General features: G+C 50.8%; 6 protein-coding genes across 6 annotated transcripts; 4 read left to right on the top strand and 2 right to left on the bottom strand.

Moving 5' to 3' along the window:
- Positions 1–138: 138 nt before the first annotated feature.
- On the top strand, positions 139–1,164 carry N7468_004911 (ribonuclease H2 catalytic subunit RNH201; the record flags this gene model as incomplete). Its single annotated transcript, XM_058474208.1, has 2 exons — positions 139–434; positions 603–1,164. 2 exons carry the CDS (start codon positions 139–141, stop codon positions 1,162–1,164), a joined length of 858 nt encoding a protein of 285 aa, XP_058329948.1.
- A 446-nt stretch (positions 1,165–1,610) lies between these two features.
- N7468_004912 (uncharacterized protein) lies at positions 1,611–4,955 on the bottom strand (the record flags this gene model as incomplete). The annotated part of the gene is made up of 4 exons (XM_058474209.1): positions 1,611–2,413; positions 2,471–2,506; positions 2,586–2,872; positions 3,016–4,955. The coding sequence occupies 4 exons, from the start codon at positions 4,953–4,955 to the stop codon at positions 1,611–1,613; spliced, it is 3,066 nt and encodes a 1,021-aa protein (XP_058329949.1).
- A 260-nt stretch (positions 4,956–5,215) lies between these two features.
- N7468_004913 (WD domain protein) lies at positions 5,216–6,502 on the top strand (the record flags this gene model as incomplete). Its single annotated transcript, XM_058474210.1, has 2 exons — positions 5,216–5,385; positions 5,443–6,502. The coding sequence occupies 2 exons, from the start codon at positions 5,216–5,218 to the stop codon at positions 6,500–6,502; spliced, it is 1,230 nt and encodes a 409-aa protein (XP_058329950.1).
- Positions 6,503–7,993: 1,491 nt separating this feature from the next.
- N7468_004914 (uncharacterized protein) lies at positions 7,994–9,050 on the top strand (the record flags this gene model as incomplete). The annotated part of the gene is made up of 5 exons (XM_058474211.1): positions 7,994–8,068; positions 8,385–8,419; positions 8,480–8,508; positions 8,566–8,862; positions 8,938–9,050. 5 exons carry the CDS (start codon positions 7,994–7,996, stop codon positions 9,048–9,050), a joined length of 549 nt encoding a protein of 182 aa, XP_058329951.1.
- Positions 9,051–9,433: 383 nt separating this feature from the next.
- On the bottom strand, positions 9,434–11,593 carry N7468_004915 (uncharacterized protein; the record flags this gene model as incomplete). The annotated part of the gene is made up of 5 exons (XM_058474212.1): positions 9,434–9,634; positions 9,705–10,810; positions 10,870–11,051; positions 11,158–11,167; positions 11,239–11,593. 5 exons carry the CDS (start codon positions 11,591–11,593, stop codon positions 9,434–9,436), a joined length of 1,854 nt encoding a protein of 617 aa, XP_058329952.1.
- Positions 11,594–12,519: 926 nt separating this feature from the next.
- Positions 12,520–13,038, top strand: N7468_004916 (uncharacterized protein; the record flags this gene model as incomplete). The annotated part of the gene is made up of 1 exon (XM_058474213.1): positions 12,520–13,038. One exon carries the CDS (start codon positions 12,520–12,522, stop codon positions 13,036–13,038), a length of 519 nt encoding a protein of 172 aa, XP_058329953.1.
- Positions 13,039–13,042: the final 4 nt, after the last annotated feature.

The raw sequence follows: 13,042 nt of genomic DNA on the forward strand, positions 1-13,042 counted from the left end.
CGCGCGCCGCCGCTAAACCCGAACAGTCGAACGCGTTTTCACATACCGCAATTAACATGGCCTTCCTGAACCACTCGCGTTGTCCAACACCTTTCTTTTGAACATTCCTGTTTTGCTTCGTCCGATCCTCAATCGAACATGAAGGCAAACAAAAACGCCCCGATGGAAACCGTCAATGATGATTTGGCCTTTATTCCTCCCAGCGTGGATACGGCCCAGTTAGTCGCGGGCGAGTCTTACACATACTACACGCCTTGTCCAGTGGCCATCACCCCTCGTGGGGCAGCTGGTGATGCTGGAGAGAGTACGCCATGTGTGCTTGGTGTGGATGAAGCTGGTCGCGGCCCAGTCATTGGCCCGATGGTATACGGCCTTCTACTTGCCCATCAATCTTCACCATCCTCTGCTTGCCCAGGATCACAGTTTCGACGATAGTAAAGTATTGACTCCTGGCGTGCGGGCAAATTTAATGCGACTTCTCAATACACCGGGACAGAAGCTCTACGAGTCTTGTGGCTACGCAATAAAGAGTCTCTCGGCCCGTGACATTTCGACAGGCATGATGAAGCCCGGCACCGCTGTCTATAACCTGAATGCTCAAGCAATGGATGCTACCATCGAGATCATCCGGGGGTAGTCGAGGAGCGCAAGGTGAATGTACAGGAAGTGTACATCGATACAATTGGAAATCCCACAACCTACCAACAGAAGTTGGAGAGGATCTTCCCATCCTTGAAGATCACTGTTGCTAAGAAAGCGGATTCCCTCTATCCGTGCGTTAGTGCTGCCAGCGTGGCAGCCAAGGTGACGCGTGATGTTGCGCTTGAGGTCCTGTACAAGGCATTCATTGAGGCCGAACAAGCCGACAACGCATCAGAAGGTCTTGAAGGGTGGGGTAGTGGCTATCCCTCGGACTCCAAGTGTGTTAATTGGCTAAGACGGAACATGGACCCAATATTTGGATGGGGCAATAATGGTGCCGTTTTAGCTGGGGACAGTCAAGGAAATGCTAGAAGCGAAGGGGGGACGCGGGTGGATTGGCCTGACGAGGAAGAGGGTGTCAGTCAGCTAAATGAATTCCTTTTAGCTGCAGGGCCTGCCAAAGCCTCGGGCCGTACTGGTTTACGAGACTGGTATGGAAGTAGACCATCGGAGATCATTTGATGCGGCATATAGATACGAAACCAGGCATAATGAAGCTAATATGACATGCGTGATGCCCCACCTGGAGGCAAGGTTGATGAGAGAACAAAAGAGAACAAAAGAAATACATACGCTCAAGATAGCTCTATGGCAATCACGAGGTAGGTACATATAACAGGGGTTGAAAACACGTGTTAATAATAAAAATTGGGTATCATAGACGAAGGAAATGGAACAACTCTGTCAATCACAGCGTGGTCGTTGAGAAGTAGTAGTTGTCCCACAAGTATTCGTAATCCTCTACCACGCTGCCTACCAAGTCCAGCAGCGGCTTGTTCTTCAGCTTGTTTGTAATGCTGTGTAGCCAGGATCTATAAACGAAGTTAGGCGCGACTGGATAAAGATTATGAGTGATTGGGACCCTTTGGATGCGTACTTAGTAATGTTCTCATAAAATGCGCCTCGCATCAGCCACCAGCCCATCGACCACCCACGCTTCTTGAGCTCTTCTCGTTCAAGTCCTGTAAGGCCCGAAGACCACCGGCGACTCGTTCCTTGAAATCACGCTTAGCTAGTTGACGGCAGCCATATTCCATGCCAAAACCAATCAACCAGGGACGCCAACTCCGCTTATCGCCGCTCCACCTTTGCATGGCAAGGGCATGAACAACAGGCCGCAGAATGTACAGCACCTCCGCCAATTGGCCTTGACCGGTCACTCGGTGCAGCAGAGTCTTGGGTGGTTTGATGTCATCCGCCGTGAGAACCTTGGAAATGAGGAAGTTCGAGATATCATTTGCGTCCGGTAAAGAAGGTAAAGAAAGACCAGTCCGAGGCATAGTCCAGCTCAGATCCCACGACTTATCACTAACAGGAGTATCCATTCCATTCCAGTCGCTTGGCTCATCCTCTTGAGTGGTCCTCGGATCCACTTCTCGCTCCGGCAGAGGAGGGCTCACCAGTGGGCGCGAATTCGTCAACCGAAGGAGCAAACGGCAAATGGCTTTAGCAAACTCAATAAAGACAACAACACGCCAGCGAGTCTTCTCGCCTCGTTTACGAGCCGACATTTCCCATAACAGCTCAGTGTACTGAAGCATCTGGAGGGCCAGGGCTACCCTGCGGTACAGGGACGAGCGCGAGGACCAGTATTTCGTGTAACGGGCGTGGGGTGTCGGAGGTGGACGCGGAATATTCGCTGGGAGTTGAGAGACTACCTTGGAGACCAGGGAGTCATGGTAGAGCGATAATAGCTGCACACCTGAATGGACTAATGGAACGATCAGGGGGGATCATTCCGGAATACTTGCAGGAGATGAACACTCACCACATTCAGAAGCAACTTCGGACTCGCGATATCGGCCTATTATATGTGAGTCCCTGAGCACGAGTGACGGGGCCAATCCAACTCAGAAAAGAAAGCAAGGATTCATCCTGCATACCTGGGATGATGTAGGTCAACGACCTCAAGGCCGACTCAACTTGGCCGACAGAGCTGGCATTCTTGGTAACGAACTCCTCGTAAAGCGGTAACCACTTGGACGGTTGTCGCATTTCCGGTGGAATGGGATTCTGAAGTTTGCGCATGGCCTCCATGATTCCGTGACTCGGTAATGCCGTGATCGCGTGGAAGGCGGGAAGGCGTACAGAGGGTCGAGAAGTCACGGGCTGCCAAGCCAGTCGAGCCGAGGTTGATATTTCCGGTTTGATGGGTCGAACTATGAGATTACTTGGAGTAGTTAGTTAACTGCACGCGCGCATTGGTAAGGACGAGCATAGCATTTCATAATTCCGATAAATACATTCTATTTGCTCATTCCATGGTAAGAGCACCTAGGCATCCAATCAAATTTCTATCATTCATCAGCCCACGTCCATAATCCGCCCGGTCGCATTGCTTCACGATATCGCTGCTCGACTCTGTCTCGGTCCATCTTTTGCGCAGCTTCTCGATCAGCCTCAATCTCTTGTGTAGATGGCATGTCTGTTCTCCAAAATCCAGGCGGCGTTCGAGCTCGCTGGTGATTGTGCCGGTGTCTCCCGTATTGGTTGGCGAGGGCCCTTGCCCGGGCTTCGACGAGGAGGCGTTCGCGATCAGGAGCACTCATGTTTTCCAGTAGAGGGTATTCATCCCCCATGTATTCTTGAAGAACTTTCTGGTCTTCTTCATGCTGTTCCGCTGGAATTCTTGCAGGGAGGCCACCAAGACGTGCCATGGCTCGGAATCGATCTCCACAGCACTCTGGCTGGGTACAGCCAGGAAGGCACTTGCGGTCATCTTTCTTACGCACAACAGCATCGTACGCATAGTCAAGGCCCTGGTTACGTGCGGGGTTTAATTTGAAGTGGTCAAGTGTGAGCCGGTGTAAAGGCCGAGACCTGAAAGGCTCGTCGTCTGGATGAACATCTACGTGTTCTTGGGTGCCGGAGCCTGCCTCTTTCGTCGTGAAATTCCCAGTCCTTGACCCTTCGCTTGATTCTGCATCTACAGGGGTCGCGTGAGAGTTAGCCACAGGCGTTTTGTCCAGCTGGTGACCAAGAGGAGATATAGACGGCCCCGGCCTTTCAAGAAGGCTGTATAACCGGCCTTGGGCCACCCTAGGTTTCGTTGCAGCGTGTGCCAAGCCGTAAGAATGAGGATTCTCTTGCCAGTGTGCATGGTCGGAGCCACCGTTGTCTCCGTCTTCTGTCATTGACAGATAGCGGCTCTGATCAACGTGTTTCTGTTTCGCAGTATCGGAAAGTCGATCACGCAACCGCGTCCTGCGTGCATTTCCATCTATTGGTTTTAAGGCGCGGGGTTTGTTGACTGTTCCGTTTGAATCTGTTCTCAAAGACACAGTGTCCCAATCAATATTCCGTGGATTGTGGGGCTTTGTCGGTGTTTGTATAGTGTCACCGATTTCATCAAGATCCTGCGTGCTTGGGATCTGGGGGCCAGAGGAGGCTGTAAGTTCATTCAAAGGGCTCGACGACAGTGTTTCGTCCTTGACTCGGACTTGCTTCTCAGGATTGTCCTCTGCTACTTTAGACTGGACGGGTCCCACAATTCTCTTCCTCTTGCGGGTCCGTACAGTTGGCAAGGGCTCAGAGACTTCTAGAGATGCATCGGAGTTAAGGTTGTTTTGCATGCGAGGCAAAGTATCACATAAAGTATGTTGGACGGTGGAAATGGTCTCGGCAGCTTCGTGCTCTTTTTTGATTAAGCAATAGTTGTCTGCCGGGCTGCTTCGGGTTTTCAAACTATCAGGCAGCTCTGAAAGGCTGCTAGAATGAACAATATCGGACTTTGGGACTCTTCGGAATGTAACAGAAGAGCCCTCGACCATGAGCGTGAACTGATCTCGATGGAGTTGCTTATCCCAATGTTGCAATTTCTTTTTGTGTTGTAAAACCTTGGCCTTCAAACTACACCAGCTTTGAGTAAAGGCGTAGAGGCCTGAGTAAAGAGATCTGTACTTTGTCTCGAGAATGTCCCGTAGATGATCAACATCATCGAGATCGCCAGACCAGATCCGGTCGGGGGCAAAGTCAGCCTCGAGTCTGACATACTGCTCGGGAAGCTCGAGGCTTTTGTCATCAACCTTGTTGGACTCCAGCTCACCCTTCAATGCCGAAACCTCGCGACGTAGTTCTTCAACCTTGCATTCGGCTTCTTTGCGAGCCTTGTCTGCTATAAAAGCATGACGCTGCGCTTCCTGCAATCTTGCCTCATGATCAGACAGTTCAGACTCCAATCTATGGTAGGCACCATCCAAAGAGGCTTCACACGCCTTGACAATTGAAGCGCGGAGTTCCTTGAAAGCCTCCATTTGAGAACGTTATCCAGAAACCCCCATACCTGGGTTGCGCAGGATCTCCAAGTAGACTCGACGCGTTCAATGTTCACGCGTGCCACTGGCAGTATCACCGACCGCCTAGTGATAAGATCGATCAGGTGATTTGTTTATCGGGTTACGCGATAAGGGGACCTTTGACGTATTAGTGCCCCGAGAAACCTCTTGTATTCTCCCCTCCGCATTGCAAACCCACACGATGCTTTGTTGAATGGGCCATATGACAAATATCCACTATGGCTAAGCGTACTCGCCGGGACTCAACTTCGTATCCCGATATTCCCGCACCGAAACGGCTTCGGGATGTCCGAGCGCCGCCTATTGATCGGCTATCTTCACTGAGCAACGAGCTCTTACTACATATCTTGTCGTTCCTCCCCATCGAATCATTGAACGTCTGCCAAAGGTCACTAGTCTATTAAAATAATTTTGTCACAAATAACACTGACAACGGATTTCACAGGTTATCTCGCCGGTTCCATGCTTTGGGCGGAGATTCGGAACTATGGAAAAGACAGTACTACTCCCACTGGGTGCGCCCGCGTGCCCGTCGCCTTGCTAACATAAAGCGGTCATCTAAACCAAGTGGCTCGGAATATTCGCCCAAGGTTTCCACGTGGCTTGATCATGGTCACTTAGCCCAAGAGGGTCAAGTTACCAATTGGAAACGACAATATCGTCTACGACATAATTGGTCTAAAGGGCTATGCCGAGTGACTGAAGTCGAATTGCCTCAGCCATCCTGTCCTCCTGTTTTGGTGAAGCTCTGTGCTGGGGTTGTCTTCACAACAGATACGGCACATGGACTTCGAGCTTGGGCAGCAAAAGACCCTACGCGCTGTCTAGCTACAGCTTCATTTGAAGATTCTGTTGCTCAACCCACGGCTTTGGCTGTCAGTGAGGAAAATAAAGAGATTGAAATTGTCGTCGGGTTCAATGATGGTCGATTCAGCCGTTATGGGCTGGATGTTCATAAAAGCTGTTTCATCCTACGCTCCGTTCGCGTTGCATTCAGCGATGGCGCCATCACGGCCATGGCTTTATCCTCACCATACCTCTTGGTTCTCTCCCAATGGAAAATACTCTCCTTGCACCGCCTAGAACCGCCCGCGAATCATTCTGAGGGAAGTGATAATCCGGAACCACGTGAGCTTGTCTCCTTGCGAGCGGATAATATAGTTGCTCCGATGACTCTCTCTCTCCGCGTTTCCGCGTTGGAAATAATTGTCACCATCGTCTATAGTTTCTTTCATATTGGCTGTGGATGGTCCCTGGGTATCCAAGAATTGCGTTTCGACCAACAAGGCCAACAACTTGGATCCCGGCTGGCTAGTACCGTGGATTCGCAATATGGAATTAATCCTCTCCAAAAAGATCCAACAGCGAATTCTGGACAACCGTCAACTACCACGGGGCTTACGAACCATACTGTGACCGCTCCCACGGCCCCGTCAATTTTGCATCAACAACCCCCGACATCGATGTCATACTCCCATCCCCTATTTACTGACAGCACATGCTGATAATACATTGACCATGTACTTGGTTGTCTCGGATTCCAGCTGCCTTTTTGTCCGAGGTGGCCAGCGACTTTGGGGCCACACTTCCTCTGTGTCAGCGGTGCAAGTCACCAATCGAGGGAAGGCTGTCTCTGTAAGCTCGCATGGAAATGAGGTGCGGATTTGGGAGCTTGAGACCACCATCTCCTCACTAGGCTCCCGCCGTCCATTGAAAAGACGATAGCAGCATTGAGGTCAGTCCCGATAAACGAGATCAATCAGGGACCAGCCCCAATCTGGCCGGTCAAAAGCCACCCAAATTCGGGTTGGAGCTCTTCACAAACACATCGCAAAATTTTTCGCAGATCCATGAATGTGTAGGATTCGATGATGAGCGGGTCTATCTGCTCCGGGAGAAGGACATTGGAACACACTTGCTGGAATGTTATGACTTTACATAACACTCCCAAGCTGGCTACTGTTAGGCTCAGTGGGAAGAAATCTTTTTCTTCTCTCTGCCTTTCGAACTCTTCCTTTCGAGTTATTGAAAGTCAATCAATCCCAAATGGATTATTTGACGGTTCTCACCAATTGGGAGTCGCCCCAGTATTAGATCGGGCGCTAACGCAGGTCCAAGGAAACTGGTCACGCAAACCCTGTAGCACAAGGTACTCACGCCCGTGATGAACCGGGGACCCTAGCAGAACGATGTGTTGCAAGGATTGTATAAATGTCGCCATACCCCAGGTTTCTACTTCTCCTTACCTCAACTTCCACTGTGACAATTCTGTCCTCCATCAACTTTCCTTACCGAAACCTGGTAGTGTCTTTCTGAAAGCTGCATTTGCCTCACCTGGCAACGATGGTCGTTGTCTCAACCTCTGCCATTCTGACATGGACTGTTTTCTAAACTAGTCTCATAGGTATGAAACATGGCCAGAGTTGATGCCGAAGCCATGTCAACTCAGCACTGCTCAGCTATAGAGTGGGTAATGATTCGCACAGTAGCCATCCCTAGATGGCCTCTTCTTTTTGCCTGGCTTGTGCCATTCGGAAATTCTGAACACAAAGAACCCCTCCTTAATTTTTTTTCTTTTTTTTGTGCAAGGAACAACAAAAGTCATGGAATTCGAGAGAAACGAGGAGATCTGGACGAGGAGTTGAAAATGGTGGGGTGTTCTAAAGACGTGTACTTCAGTCCTGGAGCTATTATTTCTTTTCGCTTCACATTCCCGATGGCGAGATTCGTCAAGCTCCCAGTCAGAGCCTGAAACCGAGGATTTCTTGGAACGATTGCTGGCCTCTTTGGGCTCTCGCTTTGGTATTTCCGAGAAATCAGAACCCGCAATCTCTTCGCGGGAAGATTTCTCCAGGGCCCCCGCACTACAAAATTTCCTCTTCTCATTCACCTTTCTTCCCACCTGCATCCCACCTACTCTTTTTACATTCGCCTTTCAAGGAATTTTACCTTGAAACCTTACATTCTCCTCACTCTTTCAGTCCACCATCCTCAAAATGGACCCTCGTTCCCGAGCTTGCTACAATTGTGCGTTATCTTTCCCCGAGGCCCGCTCTTCGCCTGCAACTTCAGTGTGCGCTCCCTGTGCTGAAGACGGAAAATTCCTCTTCAATGGAGGCTGTCAGATCATCTGATACCAGCTCTCTGTATCCTCCACACAGACTCATTTCTCTTTCTGATCTGCCACTGGGCAAGTGCCGATCGGCAAACGGGTGGTTTTGACTGACTTTTTTTTCCTTCTCGGCAGGCGGTGACGCATCTCACCAGGTAAATCGAACCTTTTTTTCCCCTACTGGAGACATTATACGATCTGGGGGAGGAGGGCAGGACCATATCTGAGTTTCTGGGCTTGTGCGCAGAACTGAAGGCTAATTTCTTGTCTTTTAGGCTAAGGACTGCCCAAAGAAGGGAACTCCTACTTGGTGAGTGACATATCGAGCGCCGCTCAAGGCTCAGATCAGTTGATTGACAATCTCGAATAGCTACAACTGCGGCGGTGAGGGCCATGTCAGTAAGTGGATATAACCTTGCAGGCCCCTCTGCCTTCTCGGAGACTAACGCCCATTAGACCGTGAATGCCCCAACCCCCCTAAGGAGCGTACTTGCTACCGTTGCGGTCTGACTGGCCACCTGTCCCGAGAATGCCCCCAGGCTGGTAACAGCGGTGGTTTCCCTGGTGGTGGCTCTCAGGAGTGCTACAAGTGTGGCCAGGTTGGCCACATCGCTCGCAACTGCTCCCAGGGCGGCAGCTATGGTGGCGGTGGCTACGGCGGTGGCTACGGTGGACGCCCCCAGACTTGCTATTCCTGCGGTGGATTCGGCCACATGGCTCGTGACTGCACCCAAGGCCAGAAGTGCTACAACTGTGAGTCCTTATCTCTTGGTCGCCGTGACTGTGCCGGTGCGGTCATATGATCCAAATTTTAACGAAGAGCGATAGGTGGTGAGGTTGGCCATGTTTCCCGTGACTGCACCTCCACCGAAGTCCGTGGCGAACGTGTGTGTTACAAGTGCAAGCAGCCTGGCCACGTCCAGGCTGCCTGCCCCAACTAAGCTTGGGCGATAACGTCTTTCCCTCTATTATCTGCCCCCCCGAGGGATTTTTTCTATCAAACGAATCTCCTTTACATGCGCCACGATTTGAAACGTCTATTTCCCCGGGGTTTTTTGAATTTGTATTATCAATCACGGCTTGAGTCACGGTTATGGGCCTTTGCATATTGCTTTACTTCCTTTTGCCATGCTTCTTTCCATGTCTTCTAGGTTCGCGCGTGGAAAGCGAAGTGCGATAGGTGATTTTGCTGGCAACTCTTCTCTTAAACTAAAAATACGGGGTCGGTGTGCATTGAATTCCTATGTTTGGCGCGTTACCGGAGATACTTAGGCGCATGGAGAAATGCGAATTCATTCTCCCTAAACACTATGAAATCTGAGCTTCACGAGCTACAGCTGCACATCATTGCCTTTTTGTACTTGGGAACGTTGCCACAGAAACGTTCCTCTTCTTCCTCCGAATGTCCCCATTGCTCATTGAATGGATTGAGGCTCATGTCCATTATTCGCCCTAGTATATCTCGATCTCCCTTGCGCTCTACACGCTCAATCACCTCATCCAGAATCCAGCCTCGAGGGATGAACTATGCCAGGTCAATATAGTTGAACAAACAAATCAGGACAGCCCTGGGGAAAGAGCAAGGGATTTCTTACCTTTGGATTGACAGCCTTCATAGCGTTCTGCCTTTCTCCATCTTTATCAGGTCCCCAGTCTTGTTGCACCCGATCTTGCCATCTGTTCAACCATTTAGCAATGCGATCTCTGGCAGACGCATCGGTTTCTCCGACGCCACCAAATCCCTCCCCATGGAAAAAAATGCCGGCGGCTTGTGTCCTCTGTGCATCAGTCTCCAAATCAGATATGTTGAGTCCTGACAGGCGCCGGAAAAAGTGGTTGAAGTCCAATTCCAAGGCTTCCATGGTATCAAGCAATTCTGAAAACAGAGTCTGAAAATCGGAGTCTTGCTGAGTTGTGAGCCCTAGCCGTTGAGACATCAAACGCTTGTATTCGTTGAGAAAGACCACCTTGAACTCTTCACCGGTTCGATCAATTACCGTCTCGGCCAGTTTGACCAGTTCCGGCTCCATCTCCTCTGTCACGCCGTCCTTGATGAAGCTTTCATCGTCGACCTTTTTGCCAGCACCGAGCAGTTCTCCGAAAGATTCACCTAGTCTCACGAGGTTCCACCATATTACACTAGGCTGATTACGATATGCATACCGTAGCATATGGTCGTCATGGTTTGGGGTATACTGAGGGTCGAAAGTATCCATGAAGGCAAATGGACCGTAGTCCAAGGACAACCCGTAGATCGAAGTATTATCGGTATTCAGCACACCGTTCATGAAACCATAAGCTTGCCAGGCGGCAACTGTCTTCGCGTTACGTCGCGCAATCTCACGGTAAAGCCTGGCAAATCGATTTTCATCCACCCCTTGGTGTTGCTGGATCTCATCGCGGGCGACGCCACGCTGAGGGTGGTCAATCTCACGGTCTGACTGACCCTCACGCACGGAGACAGCTGCAGGGAGGTTTTCCCATCCGCCGAAAACGTCCTCTGCGACATAGGTAGCGAGCTTTCGAATCAGGTCGCGGTCACCTCTTGCCCGCAGGATATCGAACGTGCCGATCCGAAGCCAACTCTCTGCAAAGCGGGCAACAATCGCACCAGGCTCAATACGTTCTCGCAAGACCTTTTCCTTCGGAAGTAACGAAAGGGATAATGCTCGGGTGGTCGGGATTCCAAGTGCATTGAGAGCTATCCGTCGGTGAGTATGCAAATTGACAAGATGAAAACGTACGGTCATCAAGACATACCTTCGGAAACAACGTATTCACGGATGCTTGATCGAAGGACAGCTTTGCCGTCTGCAAATCGCGAATACGGAGTTTTGCCGGCTCCCTTCAATTGCAATTCATATCTCTTGTTGGTTTGCGGATTTGTGCACTCGAAGAGACTGATTGCGCGTCCATCGCCCAGTTGTCCTGCCCATGAGCCACTATATCCAGCGCAGTCCCGTGTTAGTTACCCGTCAAAATCACCATTATGTATACCAGTCTCCTCGGGTAGAGGCTTGCAATAAACCATCGGAGAATGTTACTTACAATTGCCAGCCTGATGACAAACCACCGGTTGCAGGTCAACTTTCGGGGTCCTTTATAAGAGGTCAAGGGGGTCGGACTTACCGCCGTAGCATTGAGCCCAGGGATAGATTCCCCCTTCTTCCTCGTTCCAGAATATTTCGTTGCCAGACACCAGAGCCTTGAATTTCGGCGTCTCTGCTTCCCCGGGCTGTAATCCCAGGTCTTCCAATGCTCGAGGGCTCACCCCGAGTAGCTCTGGGTCCTCGCTTGGTTCCGGGCGGACGAAGGTATATAAAGCGCCCTTCACCATGCGAGGGCCCAGTGTTTCCCGTGGTGCTTTATGGGAGGCCTCGGGGGTCTCAAAGGCCGGGTCCGGCGGTAGACGTGATGTGAATACGTGAGATTTGGGTAGCTCTGCCAGGGACATGCCCCGCCCAGTGGAGAGATGTGATGCCATTTGCCCCAATCGGCTTCGGGTCAGCGAATGCGAGGAATGGCGCATATATCGACAAGATAAGATTCGAAAGATACGAGCCGGAGGCATGAAGAATAATATAAGATGCGAAGTAGTGGATCCTCGAATCTGATAAAAGTCGTGAAAGCGGGCGAGAATGACATCATGGCCATTATTAATCGCCGTGCGCCTAGATCGGACGCAGTAGCAACTGCAGATTGGCGAAGAGGGGGCAGTTGATCAGGTTCCAGCATTAGTCAGAAAACCTTCCGCGGGTCAACCGGAGGGCGAAGAATAAGGCGAGCGCCGGTTAATTCGGAGCATTACGATACGCATCAAGTTCGCATTCGACTACAATCGCTACTTCAAACTCCCCCCTTGGCCCCGCTCTGGGTTTCTCCTTTCCCAATCAATCCTTGGTCGACCCTCTCTCATCATGCCCAACACTCCCGCAATTCCAACCGTGCAGCTCAATGATGGCAAGTCTGTCCCAATTGTGAGTTTCTATACCCGCAGAGGCAGCATCGTAGCTTTCCCCTAATAATTGTCCAGCTGGGATACGGCACAGGTACTGCCTGGTTCAAGCAGGGAGACTCCGACTTCAACAATGACCTTGTTGAATCGATCAAGAACGCGACCAAGCTAGGGTTTCATCACCTTGATGGAGCCGAGGTCTATAACACTGAAGCAGAGCTAGGTGCCGCAATCAAAGCGAGTGGAGTCTCTCGGGATAAGCTCTTTGTAACCACGAAAGTGGAGCGGACCAAGCATGACATCCCAGGCTCCATCGATTCGAGCCTGAAGAAACTTGGACTCGACTATGTTGATCTGTAAGCTTCCCCCCTATTATCCTGACATTTACAATTATCACGTCAATTCCGGCATTGTACTCACGAGGTTCTAGCTACTTGATTCACTCGCCCTTCTCAATGAGCGAGAGCCAACTCCAGGAGGCCTGGGCGGAAATGGAGAAAGTGCAAGCTTCCGGCAAAGCCCGATCCATTGGCGTCTCCAACTTTCTCCAGAGTCACCTGGAAACCATTCTCAAGACTGCTAAAGTAATTCCAGCCGTGAACCAGATCGAATATCACCCATATCTCCAGCATGGAGATCTACTGGCCTTCCACGAGGCGAAAGGAATTCGTACCGCCAGTTATGGCGGACTGGTGCCCATCACTCAAGCTTCGGGGGGTCCCTTAGACCCCTTGTTGTCAACGCTTGCCGCCAAGTATGGAGTCAGCGAGTCGGAGATCCTGCAGCGTTGGGCGATCGATCGAGGTGTCGTCGTTATCACTACCAGCAGCAAAGAATCGCGCTTAGCTGGTTATCTGCGTGTGTTTGCCTTCAAGTTGACTCCTCATGAGGTGGAGGAGATCTCCCGGCTGGGTCAGCAAAAGCACTATCGTGCATTCTGGCTCCCAAAATTTGATCCTGACGATCGGTCCTGAGCCC

This window comes from Penicillium chermesinum (genome assembly GCF_028974085.1).
Source record: "Penicillium chermesinum strain IBT 19713 chromosome Unknown utg000004l:1.0-3345178.0:1.0-3348027.0, whole genome shotgun sequence".
Lineage (NCBI taxonomy): Eukaryota > Fungi > Ascomycota > Eurotiomycetes > Eurotiales > Aspergillaceae > Penicillium > Penicillium chermesinum.